We start from the raw sequence: 20,000 nt of genomic DNA, 5'->3' as shown, positions 1-20,000 counted from the left end.
AAAAGAGAAAACCCCTGACCTACAGTAAGTGATAATACAAAATAAAACAGTAGGACCTTTAAAAGGCCTTTTTTTTTTTAGAGCCGTTAGTGTGTAACTTTAACTTCTAGAAGAGTCTTTGGTGTGGGGCTGGCAGCCTGCTGACGTCATCAAACAGTCACGATCGCTCGGCAAGCCGGCAGCACGTCGCCCTCTAGTGGTGGAAACCTGTACTAGTGTCCTTTTTTTTTTTTTTTTTTTTGGGACATGCAGATGTACCTGCGCAACCTACGCTATGACGTACCAGGTGCGTGCGCGTGTCCGTCTAACCATTGAGTTTCTCGCTCTCAGCAGAGACCACCGTGGTCAGCTGGTCGTCGTGACCCTCCTCGGCCCCGGGCACCTTGAGGACAAACAGTAGTGAATACAACAAGAAATGTGGTGCATTGTGGGTAATTGGTGATGGCATCTTTACTGTTGTTGTTGTTTTGTTTTTTTAAACTATCCTCCGAGGGAGTGACTTTAAAAAAAAAGTCCACATGCGTGATTCCGTCACGCTGTGGGGGTGTGCGTCACCTGCTGGCCATTTAGTGATACTGCGCACATTTCATTTTTAATGCCGCACTGCCCTCTGGTGGCCATAGTTACTCAACGCATGCTTATTAATCCTAACTTGTAAAACTAAAAATAAATGGTATATGCTAGTGTTTTTTAACCTTTTTTTGAGCCAAGGCACATTGTTTTGCGTTGAAAAAATGCGGAGGCACACCACCAGCAGAAATAATTTAAAAAAGTAACTCAGTTGACAGTAAAAAGTCGTTGTGGCAATTGTTGGATATGACTTTAAAGCATAACCAAGCATGCATCACTATAGCTCTTGTCTCAAAGTAGGTGTACTGTCACCACCTGTCACATCACCCCCTGACTTTTTTGGACTTTTTTGCTGTTTTCCTGTGTGTAGTGTTTTAGTTCTTGTCTTGCGCTCCTCTTTTGGTGTATTTTCTCTTTTTTTTTGGTATTTTACTTTCATGTCTTCCTTTGAGCGATATTTCTACTTTGTTTTAGCAACCAAGAATATTTCAGTTGTTTTTATCCTTCTTTGTGGGGACATCGTTGATTGGCACGTCATGTTTGGATGTACTTTGTCTTTACTCCACATTAAGTCTTTGCTGTCGTCCAGCATTCTGTTTTTGTGTACTTTGTAGCCAGTTCAGTTTTAGTTTCGTTCTGCATAGCCTTCCCTAAGCTTCAATGCCTTTTCTTAGGGGCACTCACCTTGTGTCTATTTTCGGTTTAAGCATTAGACACCTTTTTACCTGCACCCTTCCTTCCGCTGTTTCCGACATCTACAAGGCAATTAGCTACCGGATGCCACCTACTGATATGGAAGAGTATTACACGGTTACTCTGCCGAGCTCTAGACAGCACCGACACTCAACAACAACACATCATTTGCAGACTATAATTACTGCTTTGCAAAAAATATTTTTTAACCCAAATAGGTGAAATTAGATAATCTTCCACGGCACACCAGACTGTATCTCACGGCCGCGGCACGGTGGTTGAAAAACACTGGTATAGTCTACTGTTGTCCTGATACCCATGTTTTTTGTACCGATATCGGTACCAAAATATATTTCGATTTTTTTCGGTAGTTTTCGGTACTTTTCTAAATAAAGGGGCCCACAAAAAAATGACATTATTGGCTTTATTTTAATAAAAAAATATTAGTGTACATGAAACATATGTTTATTATTGCAAGTTTGTCCTTAAATAAAATAGTGAACATACAAGACAACTTGTCTTTTAGTAGTAAGTAAACAAACAAAGACTCCTAATTAGTCTGCTGACGTACGCAGTAACATATTGTGTCATTTATACATCTATTATTTTGTCAACATTATTAAGGACAAGCGGTAAAAAATGGATTATTAATCTACATGTTTGTGAAAGGCTTGCTCTTCCGGGTTCTTCAGACCACCAATTACGGACATGACCGCCTCGTTCATCTTTCTGAACAATCATTTATTTTGCAATAAATGTTTTTTGTGTTCGTTTTCAGTCATTTCTGTCCGTCCGTCCCGCCCTCGCACTCGTGCGTGCTCGGGGTTTTCTCTCCACCATCAACAACCCCTCTCCTCTTCCCGGCTGCTGCCCTTTAAAGGCCTACTGAAACCCACTACTACCGATACTGATACTGATAGTTTATACAGGTAAAAGCCAGTAAATTAGAATATTTTGAAAAACTTGATTTATTTCAGTAATTGCATTCAAAAGGTGTAACTTGTACATTATATTTATTCATTGCACACAGACTGATGCATTCAAATGTTTATTTCATTTAATTTTGATGATTTGAAGTGGCAACAAATGAAAATCCAAAATTCCGTGTGTCACAAAATTAGAATATTACTTAAGTCTAATACAAAAAAGGGATTTTTAGAAATGTTGGCCAACTGAAAAGTATGAAAATGAAAAATATGAGCATGTACAATACTCAATACTTGGTTGGAGCTCCTTTTGCCTCAATTACTGCGTTAATGCGGCGTGGCATGGAGTCGATGAGTTTCTGGCACTGCTCAGGTGTTATGAGAGCCCAGGTTGCTCTGATAGTGGCCTTCAACTCTTCTGCGTTTTTGGGTCTGGCATTCTGCATCTTCCTTTTCACAATACCCCACAGATTTTCTATGGGGTTAAGGTCAGGGGAGTTGGCGGGCCAATTTAGAACAGAAATACCATGGTCCGTAAACCAGGCACGGGTAGATTTTGCGCTGTGTGCAGGCGCCAAGTCCTGTTGGAACTTGAAATCTCCATCTCCATAGAGCAGGTCAGCAGCAGGAAGCATGAAGTGCTCTAAAACTTGCTGGTAGACGGCTGCGTTGACCCTGGATCTCAGGAAACAGAGTGGACCGACACCAGCAGATGACATGGCACCCCAAACCATCACTGATGGTGGAAACTTTACACTAGACTTCAGGCAACGTGGATCCTGTGCCTCTCCTGTCTTCCTCCAGACTCTGGGACCTCGATTTCCAAAGGAAATGCAAAATTTGCATGGTTGGGTGATGGTTTGGGGTGCCATGTCATCTGCTGGTGTCGGTCCACTCTGTTTCCTGAGATCCAGGGTCAACGCAGTCGTCTACCAGCAAGTTTTAGAGCACTTCATGCTTCCTGCTGCTGACCTGCTCTATGGAGATGGAGATTTCAAGTTCCAACAGGACTTGGCGCCTGCACACAGCGCAAAATCTACCCGTGCCTGGTTTACGGACCATGGTATTTCTGTTCTAAATTGGCCCGCCAACTCCCCTGACTTTAGCCCCATAGAAAATCTGTGGGGTATTGTGAAAAGGAAGATGCAGAATGCCAGACCCAAAAACGCAGAAGAGTTGAAGGCCACTATCAGAGCAACCTGGGCTCTCATAACACCTGAGCAGTGCCAGAAACTCATCGACTCCATGCCACGCCGCATTAACGCAGTAATTGAGGCAAAAGGAGCTCCAACCAAGTATTGAGTATTGTACATGCTCATATTTTTCATTTTCATACTTTTCAGTTGGCCAACATTTCTAAAAATCCCTTTTTTGTATTAGCCTTAAGTAATATTCTAATTTTGTGACACACGGAATTTTGGATTTTCATTTGTTGCCACTTCAAATCATCAAAATTAAATGAAATAAACATTTGAATGCATCAGTCTGTGTGCAATGAATAAATATAATGTACAAGTTACACCTTTTGAATGCAGTTACTGAAATAAATCAAGTTTTTCAAAATATTCTAATTTACTGGCTTTTACCTGTATATCAATGATGAAATCTTAACATTGCAACACATGCCAATACGGCCGGGTTAGCTTACTAAAGTGCAATTTTAAATTTCGCGCGAAATATCCTGCTGAAAACGTCTCGGTATGATGACGTCAGCGCGTGACGTCACGGATTGTGGAGGACATTTTGGGACAGCATGGTGGCCAGCTATTAAGTCGTCTGTTTTCATCGCAAAATTCCACAGTATTCTGGACATCTGTGTTGGTGAATCTTTTGCAATTTGTTCAATGAACAACGGAGACAGCAAAGAAGAAAGCTGTAGGTGGGAAGCGGTGTATTGCGGGCGGCTGCAGCAACACAAACACGGCCGGTGTTTCATTGTTTACATTCCCGCAAGATGACAGTCAAGCTTTACCATTGGCCTGTGGAGAACTGGGACAACAGAGACTCTTACCAGGAGGACTTTGAGTTGGATACGCAGACGCGGTACCGTGAGTACGCTTCCAAACATTTGATCGCTTGCCCGTGCGTGCGTGCCGCTATGTGCATGTCACGTACGTAACTTTGGGCTGTGGGATTGAGTGTGTTGTGCAGGTGTTTGAGTTGTATTGGCCGGTTATATGGACAGGAGGGGGGAGGTGTTTGTTATGCGGGATTAATTTGTGGCATATTAAATATAAGCCTGGTTGTGTTGTGGCTAATAGAGTATATATATGGTTTGTGTTTATTTACTGTTTTAGTCATTTCCAGCTGAATATCAGGTCCCACCCGCCTCTCACAGCATCTTCCCTATCTGAATCGCTCCCACTGCCCTCTAGTCCTTCACTCTCACTTTCCTCATCCACAAATCTTTCATCCTCGCTCAAATTAATGGGTAAATCGTCGCTTTCTCGGTCCGAATCGCTCTCGCTGCTGGTGGCCATGATTGTAAACAATGTGCGGATGTGAGGAGCTCCACAACCTGTGACGTCACGCTACTCGTCTGCTACTTCCGGCACAGGCAAGGCTTTTTTATCAGCGACCAAAAGTTGCGAACTTTATCGTCGATGTTCTCTACTAATTCCTTTCAGCAAAAATATGGCAATATCGCGAAATGATCAAGTATGACACATAGAATGGACCTGCTATCCCCGTTTAAATAGGTCCGCAGGCCACGCCCCCACACAGTGTTCATTTATTGTTAATATCTGTTTATTTTCTCTTTTAACACGTTCTATCTACACTTCTGTTAAAATGCAATAATCTTCTAATATTCTTCTGTTGTTTGGATGCTTTACATTAGTTTTGGATGATACCACAAATTTGGGTATCGATTCGATACCAAGTCGTTACAGGATCATACATTGGTCATATTCAAAGTCCTCATGTGTCCAGGGACATATTTCCTGACTTTATAAACATAATATACATTTTAAAAAAACGAAAGAAGATGTTGTGACGCCTAAAAATATCGACGTAATCATAGTAGTATCGACTAGATACGTGCCTGTACTTGGTATCTTTACAGTGGATGTTAGGTGTCGATCCACCGGTACTTTTTAGAGGCGGTATAGTACAGAATATGAGTCATTAGTATGGCGGTACTATACTAGTACCGGTATACCGTACAACCCTAGTCAGGTTTATGATTGAAGTTGGGATACATGGAGCTTGATTCCAAAGAGAAACACTTACTTCCCAGTAGACGCTGTCCTCGTAGCAGATGGTGTCAGGAGGCGCACCAAAGACTGGCAACTTCATGATGAAGCCTAAAATACCACAGGTGTTTTTTAATTCCTCATAATTACGATTGACGAGAACCAAGTATCGGCCACAGCTGTTACAGATGATATCGTGTGAACCCCAATGAAAACAACTCATTTGTTATTAAAAAAAACAACCTGGAATCGAACACATCATGTTTGTCATGTCTGTGTAATCCTGTTTTGTTTTAGTCTTTTTTTTGTTTAGTTATTGGACTCTTTAGTTTCTGGCTTTTCACTCCCTTGTCTTGTTTCCATGATTACCCATTAGTTTCACCTGTTCCACGTTTGGACTCATTGTGCACTCTTGTTTGTCACCATAGCAACCCATTAGTTTTCACCTGTCACGTCACGCACCTGTTTCACGTTTTGAGTCACGCACCTGTTTTCGTTAATCATGTCTGTAGTATTTAAGTTCATTGTTTTCAGTTTGTCTGTCTGGTGACATCCCACAATTATGCTCGGCACATTTCTGACACTTGATTTCATGTCCATCATTCATGCTGCTCCTTTTAGTCCATGCCAAGTAAGTTTTGTTTATTAATGCTATAGTCTTTTGGTTTCATAGTTTGTTCTCCACCACTGTGCGCGCTTTTCGTTTGTACTTTATTTTGATGTATTAAATAAATCATGTATTCACATTCCCGTCTCGCCCGAGCCAACTTTCCGTTGCATTCCGGAAAAGCAAACACCCAGGACCAAGTCATGACAATGTTGTTTCGGTCCTGTTAAGGGCCGTCCCATATTGAGTATTGGCCGATATCTATTGATTCGATATCAGCACAGATCATCGTGCATATTTGTATCATTTTGTAGTGAAAAGACTAAATGAAATGAAACGGAGACCGATGGCAGGTATTGAAAACACTAACCTATTTATTGTCAACCATCTGAAGTGGTCTTATGCTGTCTTTTAGTTGGAGTGGAATGGCTGTTGTTGTCTTTTTGAAGTCATTAAATGGCACAGTAAGTTGTATGATGCGGACACGTTTGTTACTGGATACTTTCTAAAAAAATAAATCTAAATAGTTTCATTTGTGCTACGTTTGTGCTGCAAAAATGTTTGGTCCGTTATAATTTTTAACTTATTAACGTTTCAGGTTTTTATTTTAACTATTACAGTTTTTAAGTTATTAACGTTTATTAAACTTAATTAAAGTTGATTTTATAGGTCAATTAAAAGGTCAGCCAGCCCCCACTTTCTTCAAATTAAGCCCAAATTAAACCAAAATATTCTCAATTGATTGTGCTGAGAAAAAAAAAATTGGTTTAACAATTACAGTTAGACCATTACAGTTTTTAAGTTAATGTTTCGTGTTTTTTTATGTTATTAACATGTAATTAATGTGTTATTATTCATAAACGGTCAAAGTCTCCCCCAAACGTGTCTTATTTGTTTGTGTGCAAAACATATTTTGGTTCATTATAGTTTTAAGTTAACATTTTATAGTTTCTATGTTATTAACATGTAATTAATGTGTTATTATTCATAAACAGTCCCCAACTATGTCAAAGTTTCCCCAAACGTGTCTCATTTGTTTGTGCTGCAACATATTTTGGTCTATTATATTTTTTTGCCTTACTAACATTTTATAGTTTCTATGTTATTGCAATTTTTTGGGGGGTCTAACTATTATAGTTTTTAAGTTATTAACGCTTTATAGTTGCTATGTTATTAACACGTAATTAACGTGTTATTATTCATAAACAGTCCCCAACTATGTCAAAGTCTCCCCAATAATGTCTCATTTGTTTGTGCTGAAAAATATTTTTGGTCTATTATAGTTTTTAAATTATTAGCGTTTTATAGTTTTTATGCTATTAACATGTAATTAGGGTGTTATTATTCATAAACAGTCCCCAACTATGTCAAAGTCTCCCCAAACGTGTCATTTGTTTGTGCTGAAAAATATTTTGATTTTTTTTTTTTACGTTACTATTTTTTTGGGGGGGTCTAACTATTATAGTTTTGAAGTTATTAACGCTTTATAGTTTCTATGTTATAAACATGTAATTAACGTGTAATTATTCATAAACAGTCCCCAACTATGTCAAAGTCTCCCCAAACGTGTCTCATTTGTTTGTGCTGCTAAATATTTTGGCGTATTGTACTTTTTACGTTACCAAAGTTGTATAGTTTCTATGTTATTGCAATTTTTTGGGGGGTCTAAGTAAGTTATTGGCATTCTTATGTTATTAACATGTAATTAACGTGTTATTATTCACAAACAGTCCCCAACCATGTCAAAGTCTCCCCAAACGTGTCTCATTTGTTCGTGCTGCAACATATTTTGGTCTAACTATTATAGTTTTTAAGTTATTAACATTGTATTGTTATGTTATTAACATGTAATTAACGTGTTATTATTCATAAACAGTCCCCAACCATGTCAAAGTCTCCCCAAATGTGTCTCATTTGTTCATGCTGCAAAATATTTTTGGTCCATCATAGTTTTTAAATTATTAGCGTTTTATAGTTTTTATGCTATTAACATGTAATTAACATGTTATTATTCATAAACAGTCCCCAACTATGTCAAAGTCTCCCCAAACGTGTCTCATTTGTTTGTGCTGAAAAATATTTTGATTTTTTTTTTTTTACGTTACTAACTTTTTTTTTTTTTTTGGGTCTAACTATTATAGTTTTGAAGTTATTAACGCTTTATAGTTTATATGTTATTAACATGTAATTAACGTGTAATTATTCATAAACAGTCCCCAACTATGTCAAAGTCTCCCCAAACGTGTCTCATTTGTTTGTGCTGCAAAATATTTTGGCGTATTGTACTTTTTACGTTACTAACATTGTATAGTTTCTATGTTATTGCAATTTTTTGGGGGGGTCTAACTAAGTTATTGGCGTTCTTATGTTATTAACATGTAATTAACGTGTTATTATTCACAAACAGTCCCCAACCATGTCAACGTCTCCCCAAACGTGTCTCATTTGTTTGTGCTGCAACATATTTTGGTCTAACTATTATAGTTTTTAAGTTATTAACATTGTATTGTTATGTTATTAACATGTAATAAACGTGTTATTAATCATAAACAGTCCCCAACAATGTCAAAGTCTCCCCAAACGTGTCTCATTTGTTTGTGCTGAAAAATATTTTGATTTTTTTTTTTTACGTTACTATTTTTTGGGGGGGGTCTAACTATTATAGTTTTGAAGTTAACGCGTTATAGTTTCTATGTTATTAACATGTAATTAACGTGTTATTATTCATAAACAGTCACCAACTATGTCAAAGTCTCCCCAAATGTGTCTCATTTGCTTGTGCTGCAAAATATTTTGGTGTGTTGTACTTTTTACGTTCCTAACGTTGTATAGTTTCTATGTTATTGCAATTTTTTGGGGGGTCTAACTATTATAGTTTTCAAGTTATTGACGTTATGTTATTACCATGTAATTAACGTGTTATTATTCATAAATGATCCCCAACTATGTCAAAGTCTCCCCAAACGTGTCTCATTTGTTTGTGCTGCAAAATGTTTTGGTCAAACTATTAAAGTTTTAAAGTTATTAATATTGTATTATGTTATTAACATGTAATTAACATGTTATTATTCATAAACAGTCCCCAACTATGTCAAAGTCTCCCCAAACGTGTCTCATTTGTTTGTGCTGCAAAATATTTTGGTGTATTGTATTTTTTACGTTAGTAACGTTTTATAGTTTGTATGTTATTGCAATTTTTGGGGGGGTCTAACTATTTTTGTTTTTAAGTTGTTGACGTTGTTATGTTATTAACAGGTAATTAACGTGTTAATATTCATAAACAGTCCCCAACTTTGTCAAAGTCTCCCCAAACATGTCTCATCTCATTTGTTTGTGCTGCAAAATGTTATTGGTCTATTATAGTTTAAGTTATTAATGTTTTATAGTTGTTATGTTATTAACATGTAACTAATGTGTTATTATTCATAAACAGTCCCCAACTATGTCAAAGTCTCCCCAAACGTGTCTCATTTGTTTGTGCTGCAAAATATTTTTGGTATATTATAGTTTTTAAATTATTAGCGTTTTATAGTTATGTTATTAACAGGTAATTAAGGTGTTAATATTCATAAACAGTCCCCAACCATGTCAAAGTCTCCCCAAACTTGTCTCATTTGTTTGTGCTGCAACATATTTTGATCTATTTTTTTTACATTACTATTTTTTTGGGGTCTAACTATTATAGTTTTGAAGTTATTAATGCTTTATAGTTGTTATGTTATTAACATGTAATTAACGTGTTATTATTCATGAACAGTCCCCAACAATGAGAAAGTCTTCCCAAACGTGTCTCATCTGCAGAATATATTGGTGTATTATATTTTTTATGTTAGTAACGTTTTATAGTTTCTATGTTATTGCAATTATTTGGAGGGTCTAACTATTATAGTTTTTAAGTTATTGACGTTGTTATGTTATTACCATGTAATTAACGTGTTATTATTCACAAACAGTCCCCAACTATGTCAAAGTCTCCCCAAACATGTCTCATTTGTTTGTGCTGCTAAATATTTTGGTCTAACTGTTATAGTTTTTAAGTTATTAACATTGTATTGTTATGTTATTACCATGCAACTAACGTGTTATTAATCATAAACAGTCCCCAACCATGTCAAAGTCTCCCCAAACATGTCTCATTTGTTTGTGCTGCAAACATTATGAACTTCACACCCCCTATTTGTGTCAAAAAGAGGTGGGGAACAGCACCACCTGGTGGCCAGCCCTGTTAACGACATGGTGCAAAGAGTTGAGTGTGTTGGTGCGGGGCGAGCGAGGTCAACCCACCTACGATGAGCCCCCCCAGGAGGGCGATGCCCAGGGTCACAGCCAGGGAGATGGCTTGTCGGAGCCCCTGGAAGGAAGCCTCCACGTCTCCACTCGCCACATCCGGGAACACGTCCGCCATGCTGCGGACAAACGGCGTCATGTGACCTTTTTTGTTTGTCCGAGCATGTCAAAGTGCACGCTAGTTCAAAGACACACAAGAACAACAAAAAAGTACCCCTCTCCGTAGATGTCCGAGGTGGCCAGGGCGGCGGTGACCGCCCCCACGATGGCGCCCAGGACGCCCGGCATGCCGTGCAGGTTGTGGACCCCACAAGTGTCCTGGATCTTCAGCTTCTCCTCCAAGATGGGCTGAAACAAAAAACCCGATGAATGCATTTATGCTTTCATCGTGTTATTGCAGCCGAGTGAGCGTCTGTCTTGTGGATATCATCTTTGTTTCTGCCGACTAGAGTGATAAACCAGCGCCACCTAGTGGACCGAAAATACAATTTTCTGTACAAACCCCGTTTCCATATGAGTTGGGAAATTGTGTTAGATGTAAATATAAACGGAATATTTGCAAATCCTTTTCAACCCATATTCAATTGAATGCACTACAAAGACAACATATTTGATATTTTGTTGCAAATAATCATTTACTTTAGAATTTGATGCCAGCAACACGTGACAAAGAAGTTGGGAAAGGTGGCAATAAATACTGATAAAGTTGAGGAATGCTCATCAAACACTTATTTGGAACATCCCACAGGTGAACAGGCAAATTGGGAACAGGTGGGTGCCATGATTGGGTATAAAAGTAGATTCCATGAAATGCTCAGTCATTCACAAACAAGGATGGGGCGAGGGTCACCACTTTGTCAACAAATGCGTGAGCAAATTGTTGAACAGTTTAAGAAAAACCTTTCTCAACCAGCTATTGCAAGGAATTTAGGGATTTCACCATCTACGGTCCGTAATATCATCAAAGGGTTCAGAGAATCTGGAGAATTCACTGCACGTAAGCAGCTAAGCCTGTGACCTTTGATCCCTCAGGCTGTACTGCATCAACAAGCGACATCAGTGTGTAAAGGATATCACCACATGGGCTCAGGGTCACTTCAGAAACCCACTGTCAGTAACTACAGTTGGTCGCTACATCTGTAAGTGCAAGTTAAAACTCTCCTATGCAAGGCGAAAACCGTTTATCAACAACACCCAGAAACACCGTCGGCTTCGCTGGGCCTGAGCTCATCTAAGATGGACTGATACAAAGTGGAAATGTGTTCTGTGGTCTGACGAGTCCACATTTCAAATTGTTTTTGGAAACCGTGGACGTCGTGTCCTCCGGACCAAAGAGGAAAAGAACCATCCGGATTGTTCTAGGCGCAAAGTTGAAAAGCCAGCATCTGTGATGGTATGGGGGTGTATTAGTGCCCAAGACATGGGTAACTTACACATCTGTGAAGGCGCCATTAATGCTGAAAGGTACATACAGGTTTTGGAGCAACATATGTTGCCATCCAAGCAACGTTGCCATGGACGCCCCTGCTTATTTCAGCAAGACAATGCCAAGCCACGTGTTACATCTGTCAAGACTTGGACTATGGCTTGGTTTGTTCTCCCGAGGTGCAAGTGAATTGGACCAGATGTGGCGTGAAGGTAAATACATGATTTATTTAAACACTATAACTACAAAGAAAAGGATCAAACAAAAGGCGCGCACAGGGGCGGAGGTACAAAACTAGACTATAAACACAGAACTTGCACATTGGCAGAAACTATGAACAATTAAATAAAACTTGCAAACTATGGCATGAATAAAGAAAACTTACTTGGATGAAAAAACGGCATGAAAAAGCGCAGCAAGGGTCATAAGGGTGTGTGGAGAGTATAAATGCGGGATGTCGTCAGAACGACAAACTGAAAACAATGAACTTAAATACTATAGACATGATTAACGAAAACAGGTGCGTGACTCAAAACGTGAAACAGGTGCGTGACGTGACAGGTGAAAACTAATGGTTGCTATGGTGACAAAACAAATGTGCACAAAAAGTCAAAAAACAAAACCGAACATGACCAAAACAAAAACATGATCACACAGGCATGACAACATCAACGTGGATTCATAGTAAAAAAGTGCGGGTACTAGACTGGCCTGCCTGTAGTCCAGACCTGTCTCCCATTGAAAATGTGTGGCGCATTATGAAGTCTAAAATAGCACAACGGAGACCCCCGGACTGTTGAACAACTTAAGCTGTACATCAAGCAAGAATGGGAAAGAATTCCACCTGAGAAGCTTAAAAAAAGTGTCTCCTCAGTTCCCAAACGTTTACTGACTGTTGTTAAAAGGAAAGGCCATGTAACACAGTGGTGAACATGCCCTTTCCCAACAACTTTGGCACGTGTTGCAGCCATGAAATTCAAAGTTAATTATTATTTGCAAAAAAAAATTAAGTTTATGAGTTTGAACATCAAATATGTTGTCTTTGTAGCATATTCAACTGACTATGGGTTGAAAATGATTTGCAAATCATTGTATTCCATTTATATTTACATCTAACACAATTTCCCAACTCATATGGAAACGGGGTTTGTACATAAAGAATAGGTGCTTTGGTATTATACATGAATACTACAGTGTTGTTCATTAACACATTATAACGGGACTGTCTGTGAACGTGGCTCGTCATTACAATCCGTACAGTAGATGGCATTGTAAGTTCGATAACATACCGATATTGGAGCCTTGAATATCGTCCGAAATTGATATCGGCACGAATCGTACATACGTTTGGAACTCGCAAAATTAGAATGTGGTGCAAAGGCTCGTTTATGCAAAACTCAAAACCAGTGAAGAATTTGTGAATAAAAACAGAATACAATGATTTGCAAATCCTTTTCAACTTATATTCAATTGAATAGACTGCAAAGACAACATATTTAATGTTCAAACTGAGAAACTTCATTTGATTTTGCAAAAAATCATTAATTGAGAATTTAATGGCAGCAACACATTGCAAAAAGGGGCATTTTTACCACTGTGTTACATGGCCTTTCCTTTTAACAACACTCAGTAAACGTTTGGGAACTAAGGAGTCACATTTTTGAAGCTTTTCAGGTGGAATTCTTTCCCATTCTTACTTGATGTACAGCTTAAGTTGTTCAACAGTCCGGGGGTCTCCGTTGTGGTATTTTAGGCTTCATAATGCGCCACACATTTTCAATGGGAGACAGGTCTGGACCACAGGCAGGCCAGTCTAGTACCTGCACTCTTTTACTATGAAGCCACGTTGATGTAACACGTGGCTTGGCATTGTCTTGCTGAAATAAGCAGGGGCGTCCATGGTAACATTGCTTGGATGGCAACATATGTTGCTCCAAAACCTGTATGTACCTTTCAGCATTAATGGCGCCTTCACAGATGTGTAAGTTACCCATGTCTTGGCCACTAATACACCCCCATACCATCACACATGCTGGCTTTTCAGCCTTGCGCCTATAACAATCTGGATGGTTCTTTACCTCTTTGGTCCGGAGGACACAACGTTTCCAAAAATAATTTGAAATGTGGACTCGTCAGACCACAGAACACTTTTCCACTTTGTATCAGTCCATCTTAGATGAGCTCAGGCCCAGCGAAGCTGGCGGCGTTTCTGGGTGTTGTTGATAAATGGATTTCACCTTGCATAGGAGAGTTTTAACTTGCACTTACAGATTTAGCAACGAACTGTAGTTATTGACAGTGGTTTTCAGAAGTGTTCCTGAGCCCATGTGGTGATATCCTTTACACACTGATGTCGCTTTTTGATGCATTACCGCCTGAGGGACCGAAGGTCTGTAATATCATTGCTTACGTGCAGTGATTTCTCCAGATTCTCTGAACTTTTTGATGATATTACGGACCGTAGATGGTGAAATCCCTAAATTTCTTGCAATAGCTGGTTGAGAAATGTTGTTCTTAAACTGTTCAACAATTTGCTCACGCATTTGTTGACAAAGTGGTGACCCTTGCCCCATCCTTGTTTGTGAATGACTGAGCATTTCATGGAATCTACTTTTATACCCAATCATGGCACCCACCTGTTCCCAATTTGCCTGTTCACCTGTGGGATGTTCCAAATAAGTGTTTGATGAGCATTCCTCAACTTTATCAGTATTTATTGCCACCTTTCCCAACTTCTTTGTCACGTTCTAAAGTTAATGATTATTTGCACAGAAAATTTTTTATCAGTTTGAACATCAAATATGTTGTCTTTGTAGCATATTCAACTGAATATGTGTTGAAAATGATTTGCAAATCATTGTATTCCGTTTATATTTACATCTAACACAATTTCCCAACTCATATGGAAACGGGGTTTGTATTATTGAACATCTGGAATGGACTTATGCTGTCCCTAAGTTGAAGTGACGTGGTAATTAATTTATTTTGTTATGTCGAATGATGCGGACACATTTGTTACTTTGTATGTGTAAGTCAAGAGCAACTATATGTATTTAATAATTGTTTATTTTACAAATGTGCTGTTTTAGACTGCAATATTATTACAGATGTCTAGCTTGTGTGCTATTGGGTGCTTAGCTGTTGTGTAGACGCTAACTCCTAGTACAATATGGCCTAGCAGGTTTTCTTTTGTATCTTTTTTAAATGACTAAATTACATTTATTAGGGACCGCAATGTCCCTTTGGGACAGAGGACCCTATTGTAATTGTAAGGTTTTATTATTATTATTCCGCCGCCTCTTTGAGCTGTAATTTGACCCCCTTAACATGCTTCAAAACTCACCAAATTTGACACACACATCAGGACTGGAAAAATTGCGATCTAATCAAAAAATCTAGCCCCAAAACTCAAAATTGCGCTCTAGCGCCCTCTAGGAAGAAAACACAGACAAAACTGCCTCTAACTCCCAGTGGGAATGTCATAAAGACATGAAACAAAAACCTCTATGTAGGTCTCACTTAGACCTACATTTCATATACTGACAACCCCCAGCAAAAATCAACAGGAAGTTTGCAATTCCCCCTTCAAAACAAAAGTTTAGTAAAAACAGTCACTTTTGCCTCTTTGAGCTGTAATTTGACCCCCTTAACATGCTTCAAAACTCACCAAATTTGACACACACATCAGGACTGGGAAAATTGCGATCTAATCAAAAAACCTAGCCCCAAAACTCAAAATTGCGCTCTAGCGCCCTCTAGGAAGAAAACACAGACAAAACTGCCTCTAACTCCCAGTGGGAATGTCATAGAGACATGAAACAAAAACCTCTATGTAGGTCTCACTTAGACCTACATTTCATATACTGACAACCCTCAGCAAAAATCAACAGGAAGTTTGCAATTCCCCCTTCAAAACAAAAGTTTAGTAAAAACAGTCACTTTTGCCTCTTTGAGCTGTAATTTGACCCCCTTAACATGCTTCAAAACTCACCAAACTGAACACACACATGACTGGCAAAAATTACGCTCTCATGAAAAAACCTAACCCCAAAACTCAAAATTACGCTCTAGCGCCCCCTAGGAAGAAAACACAGACACAACTGCTCCTAGGAAGAAAACTCAGACAAAACTGCCTGTAACTTCCAGTAGGAATGTCTTAGAGAAATTAAACAAAAACCTCTATGTAGGTATATTGACAACCCCCAGCAAAAATCAACAGGAAGTTTGCAATTCCCTCTTCAAAACAAAAGTTTTGTAAAAACCGGTCACCTTTTTTCCAACATTATCTCCTCTGAGCGCGTTTGTCGTGGTCGGCTTCAAACTAGCACAGGAGAGAGATTGAACCCTTCTGATTAAAAGTTGACGAAAGAGTTTTAATTACTGCTCCGGTTTGGATTTTATGTGCCGTCAAAGTCGGTCCCGTCCATCGCTGCTTGCAGCTTTAATTATTATTATTATTTTATTGTTGTGCAAAACAAACCAAAGCCACAGACGAATTGCATGCACATGTGTCATGGCCAACTAAGCAAATTAGACGACAGCGTTATTAAGCCTCTTGCCAACAAGATACAAGAGTTTGGTTGTTTATTTCTTACCGAGAGGAACTTGAAGCCCAGCACAGAGATGATGCCGGCCAAGAAGCCCACAATCATGGAACCAAAAGGCGTCAGCATCATTTCCCCGGCCGTTCCCGCGGCGACGCCACCGGCCAGGGCGGCATTTTGGATGTGGACCTATGAAAGAAGAACAAAACATGGAATACTTTGTTATGATTTATTCTATTTTTTTAGCGGACTATAAATGTTTGGTAGAACAAAAAAATAAATAAAAATAAAACGGGTATGGGATCCTAACGGCCTGCGTCTAAAATCCCCGATATTAGAACTCTTAACAAGACATATTTTTTTGCTAGCTCAGCAGAAAAATTACAAGTTGTCTCCATTTGAGAGCCTGTAAAACTGAACATATATGTTAAGTATGCCATTACTTTAAAATAACTCCTGCATTAAAACAAATACGCTGGCTCAATGCTAATTTGTTGGATATGCCACACACGTGCTAGTAATTAGCATTAGCAAGTTTACATGGCAATTTCAACACCTCCAAATATTGCATAATTTACGTGTTTACCATAAAGTTTATTTGACAAAAAGGGCATAAAACAAACAAATTATTAATAATAATAAAAATGTATAATCGCTGAATAGATCTGAAGGTGATCGAGAAACTAAAGTGTTGAAGGTAAAAAATAAAAAATAAATTAAAAGTATGACTTTTATGAGTGGGGCACATGTGGATCCCCAAGAAATTTAATGGGATTTTTTTTATATATTTCTTAAACTGTCATTGTTAAAAACAAAAAAAATTACTTAAAATCAATAGTTTAGCGATTTATTCACCCAATAAAGGCTGCAATTACTTCACATCAAGTATTCCGCTTTGAAATTGCATATTTTGGGTTTTTGCCATAAAAATTGGGGTTTCTTTGACAAAAAGGGCATAAAACATAGCATTTTAAAAATAATGTCATTTGATATCGACAGATAGACCTAAAGTTGAGCTAAAGATTTAAGCGTTAAATAATAATTATTACTATAATTTTTTTTTAAATGAAGTCTTCAATAAAAATAATTTAAAAAATAATCTATGACTTATTTTGAACACTTTTATGAGTGGGGCCCTTTTGGATCCCGAATAACTTTAGTGGGATTTTTTAATGTCCATCCATCCATCTTCTTCCGCTTATCCGAGGTCGGGTCGCGGGGGCAGCAGCCTAAGCAGGGAAGCCCAGACTTCCCTCTCCCCAGCCACTTCGTCCAGCTCCTCCCGGGGGATCCCGAGGCGTTCCCAGGCCAGCCGGGAGACATAGTCTTCCCAACGTGTCCTGGGTCTTCCTCGTGGCCTCCTACCGGTCGGACATGCCCTAAACACCTCCTTAGGGAGGCGCTCGGGTGGCATCCTGACCAGATGCCCGAACCACCTCATCTGGCTCCTCTCGATGCGGAGGAGCAGCGGCTTTACTTTGAGCTCCCCCCGGATGACAGAGCTTCTCACCCTATCTCTAAGGGAGAGCCCCGCCACCCGGCGGAGGAAACTCATTTCGGCCGCTTGTACCCGTGATCTTGTCCTTTCGGTCATAACCCAAAGCTCATGACCATAGGTGAGGATGGGAACGTAGATCGACCGGTAAATTGAGAGCTTTGCCTTCCGGCTCAGCTCCTTCTTCACCACAACGGATCGATACAGCGTCCGCATTACTGAAGACGCCGCACCGATCCGCCTGTCGATCTCACGATCCACTCTTCCCCCACTCGTGAACAAGACTCCGAGGTACTTGAACTCCTCCACTTGGGGCAAGATCTCCTCCCCAACCCGGAGATGGCACTCCACCCTTTTCCGGGCGAGAACCATGGACTCGGACTTGGAGGTGCTGATTCTCATCCCAGTCGCTTCACACTCAGCTGCGAACCGATCCAGTGAGAGCTGAAGATCCTGGCCAGATGAAGCCATCAGGACCAAATCATCTGCAAAAAGCAGAGACCTAATCCTGCAGCCACCAAACCGGATCCCCTCAACGCCTTGACTGCGCCTAGAAATTCTGTCCATAAAAGTTATGAACAGAATCGGTGACAAAGGGCAGCCTTGGCGGAGTCCAACCCTCACCGGAAACGTGTCCGACTTACTGCCGGCAATGCGAACCAAGCTCTGACACTGATCATACAGGGAGCGGACCGCCACAATCAGACAGTCCGAAACCCCATACTCTCTGAGCACTCCCCACAGGACTTCCCGAGGGACACGGTCGAATGCCTTCTCCAAGTCCACAAAGCACATGTAGACTGGTTGGGCAAACTCCCATGCACCCTCAAGGACCCTGCCGAGAGTATAGAGCTGGTCCACAGTTCCACGACCAGGACGAAAACCACACTGTTCCTCCTGAATCCGAGGTTCGACTATCCGGCGTAGCCTCCTCTCCAGTACACCTGAATAGACCTTACCGGGAAGGCTGAGGAGTGTGATCCCACGATAGTTAGAACACACCCTCCGGTTCCCCTTTTTAAAGAGAGGAACCACCACCCCGGTCTGCCAATCCAGAGGTACTGCCCCCGATGTCCACGCGATGCTGCAGAGTCTTGTCAACCAAGACAGCCCTACAGCATCCAGAGCCTTAAGGAACTCCGGGCGGATCTCATCCACCCCCGGGGCCTTGCCACCGAGAAGCTTTTTAACTACCTCAGCAACCTCAGCCCCAGAAATAGGAGAGCCCACCACAGATTCCTCAGGCACTGCTTCCTCATAGGAAGACGTGTTGGTGGGATTGAGGAGGTCTTCGAAGTATTCCCTCCACCGATCCACAACTTCCGCAGTTGAGGTCAGCAGAACACCATCCGCACCATACACGGTGTTGGTAGTGCACTGCTTCCCCTTCCTGAGGCGGTGGACGGTGGTCCAGAATCGCTTCGAAGCCGTCCGGAAGTCGTTTTCCATGGCTTCCCCGAACTCCTCCCATGTCCGAGTTTTTGCCTCCGCGACCGCTGAAGCCACACACCGCTTGGCCTGTCGGTACCTGTCCGCTGCCTCAGGAGTCCCATGAGCCAAAAGAACCCGATAGGACTCCTTCTTCAGCTTGACGGCATCCCTCACCGCCGGTGTCCACCAACGGGTTCTAGGATTACCGCCACGACAGGCACCAACTACCTTGCGGCCACAGCTCCAATCAGCCGCCTCGACAATAGAGGTGCGGAACATGGTCCACTCGGACTCAATGTCCAGCACCTCCCTCGTGACATGTTCAAAGTTCTTCCGGAGGTGGGAATTGAAACTCTCTCTGACAGGAGACTCTGCCAGACGTTCCCAGCAAACCCTCACAATGCGTTTGGGCCTGCCAGGTCTGTCCGGCATCCTCCCCCACCATCGCAGCCAACTCACCACCAGGTGGTGATCGGTAGAAAGCTCCGCCCCTCTCTTCACCCGAGTGTCCAAAACATGAGGCCGCAAATCCGATGACACAACTACAAAGTCGATCATAGAACTGCGGCCTAGGGTGTCCTGGTGCCAAGTGCACATATGGACACCCTTATGCTTGAACATGGTGTTCGTTATGGACAATCCGTGACGGGCACAAAAGTCCAATAACAAAACACCACTTGGGTTCAGATCCGGGCGGCCATTCTTCCCAATCACGCCTCTCCAGGTTTCACTGTCGTTGCCAATATGAGCGTTGAAGTCCCCCAGTAGAACGAGGGAATCACCCGGGGGAGCACTCTCAAGTACTCCCTCGAGTGAATCCAAAAAGG

The 20,000-nt window shown here is 40.8% G+C and overlaps 1 protein-coding gene across 1 annotated transcript in view; it reads right to left on the bottom strand.

Moving 5' to 3' along the window:
- The window catches only part of rhbg (Rh family B glycoprotein), a 53,686-nt gene that overhangs the window by 129 nt on the left and 33,557 nt on the right, over window positions 1-20,000 (bottom strand). The window contains exons 6-10 of the mRNA XM_061956982.2: window positions 16,299-16,436; window positions 10,492-10,625; window positions 10,275-10,396; window positions 5,421-5,494; window positions 1-382 (exon numbers count right to left, since the gene is read on the bottom strand). The exon at window positions 1-382 is cut by the window's left edge and continues 129 nt beyond it. Of these exons, the coding sequence (XP_061812966.1) occupies window positions 305-382; window positions 5,421-5,494; window positions 10,275-10,396; window positions 10,492-10,625; window positions 16,299-16,436 (546 nt within the window). The 3' untranslated portion in view covers window positions 1-304. The remainder of the gene's footprint in view (window positions 383-5,420; window positions 5,495-10,274; window positions 10,397-10,491; window positions 10,626-16,298; window positions 16,437-20,000) is intronic.

The sequence above is a fragment of the Nerophis lumbriciformis genome, linkage group LG04 (assembly GCF_033978685.3).
Source record: "Nerophis lumbriciformis linkage group LG04, RoL_Nlum_v2.1, whole genome shotgun sequence".
Lineage (NCBI taxonomy): Eukaryota > Metazoa > Chordata > Actinopteri > Syngnathiformes > Syngnathidae > Nerophis > Nerophis lumbriciformis.
The sequence above is the reverse complement of the archived record's forward strand: the minus strand, read 5'-3'. Positions and strand labels throughout refer to the sequence as shown.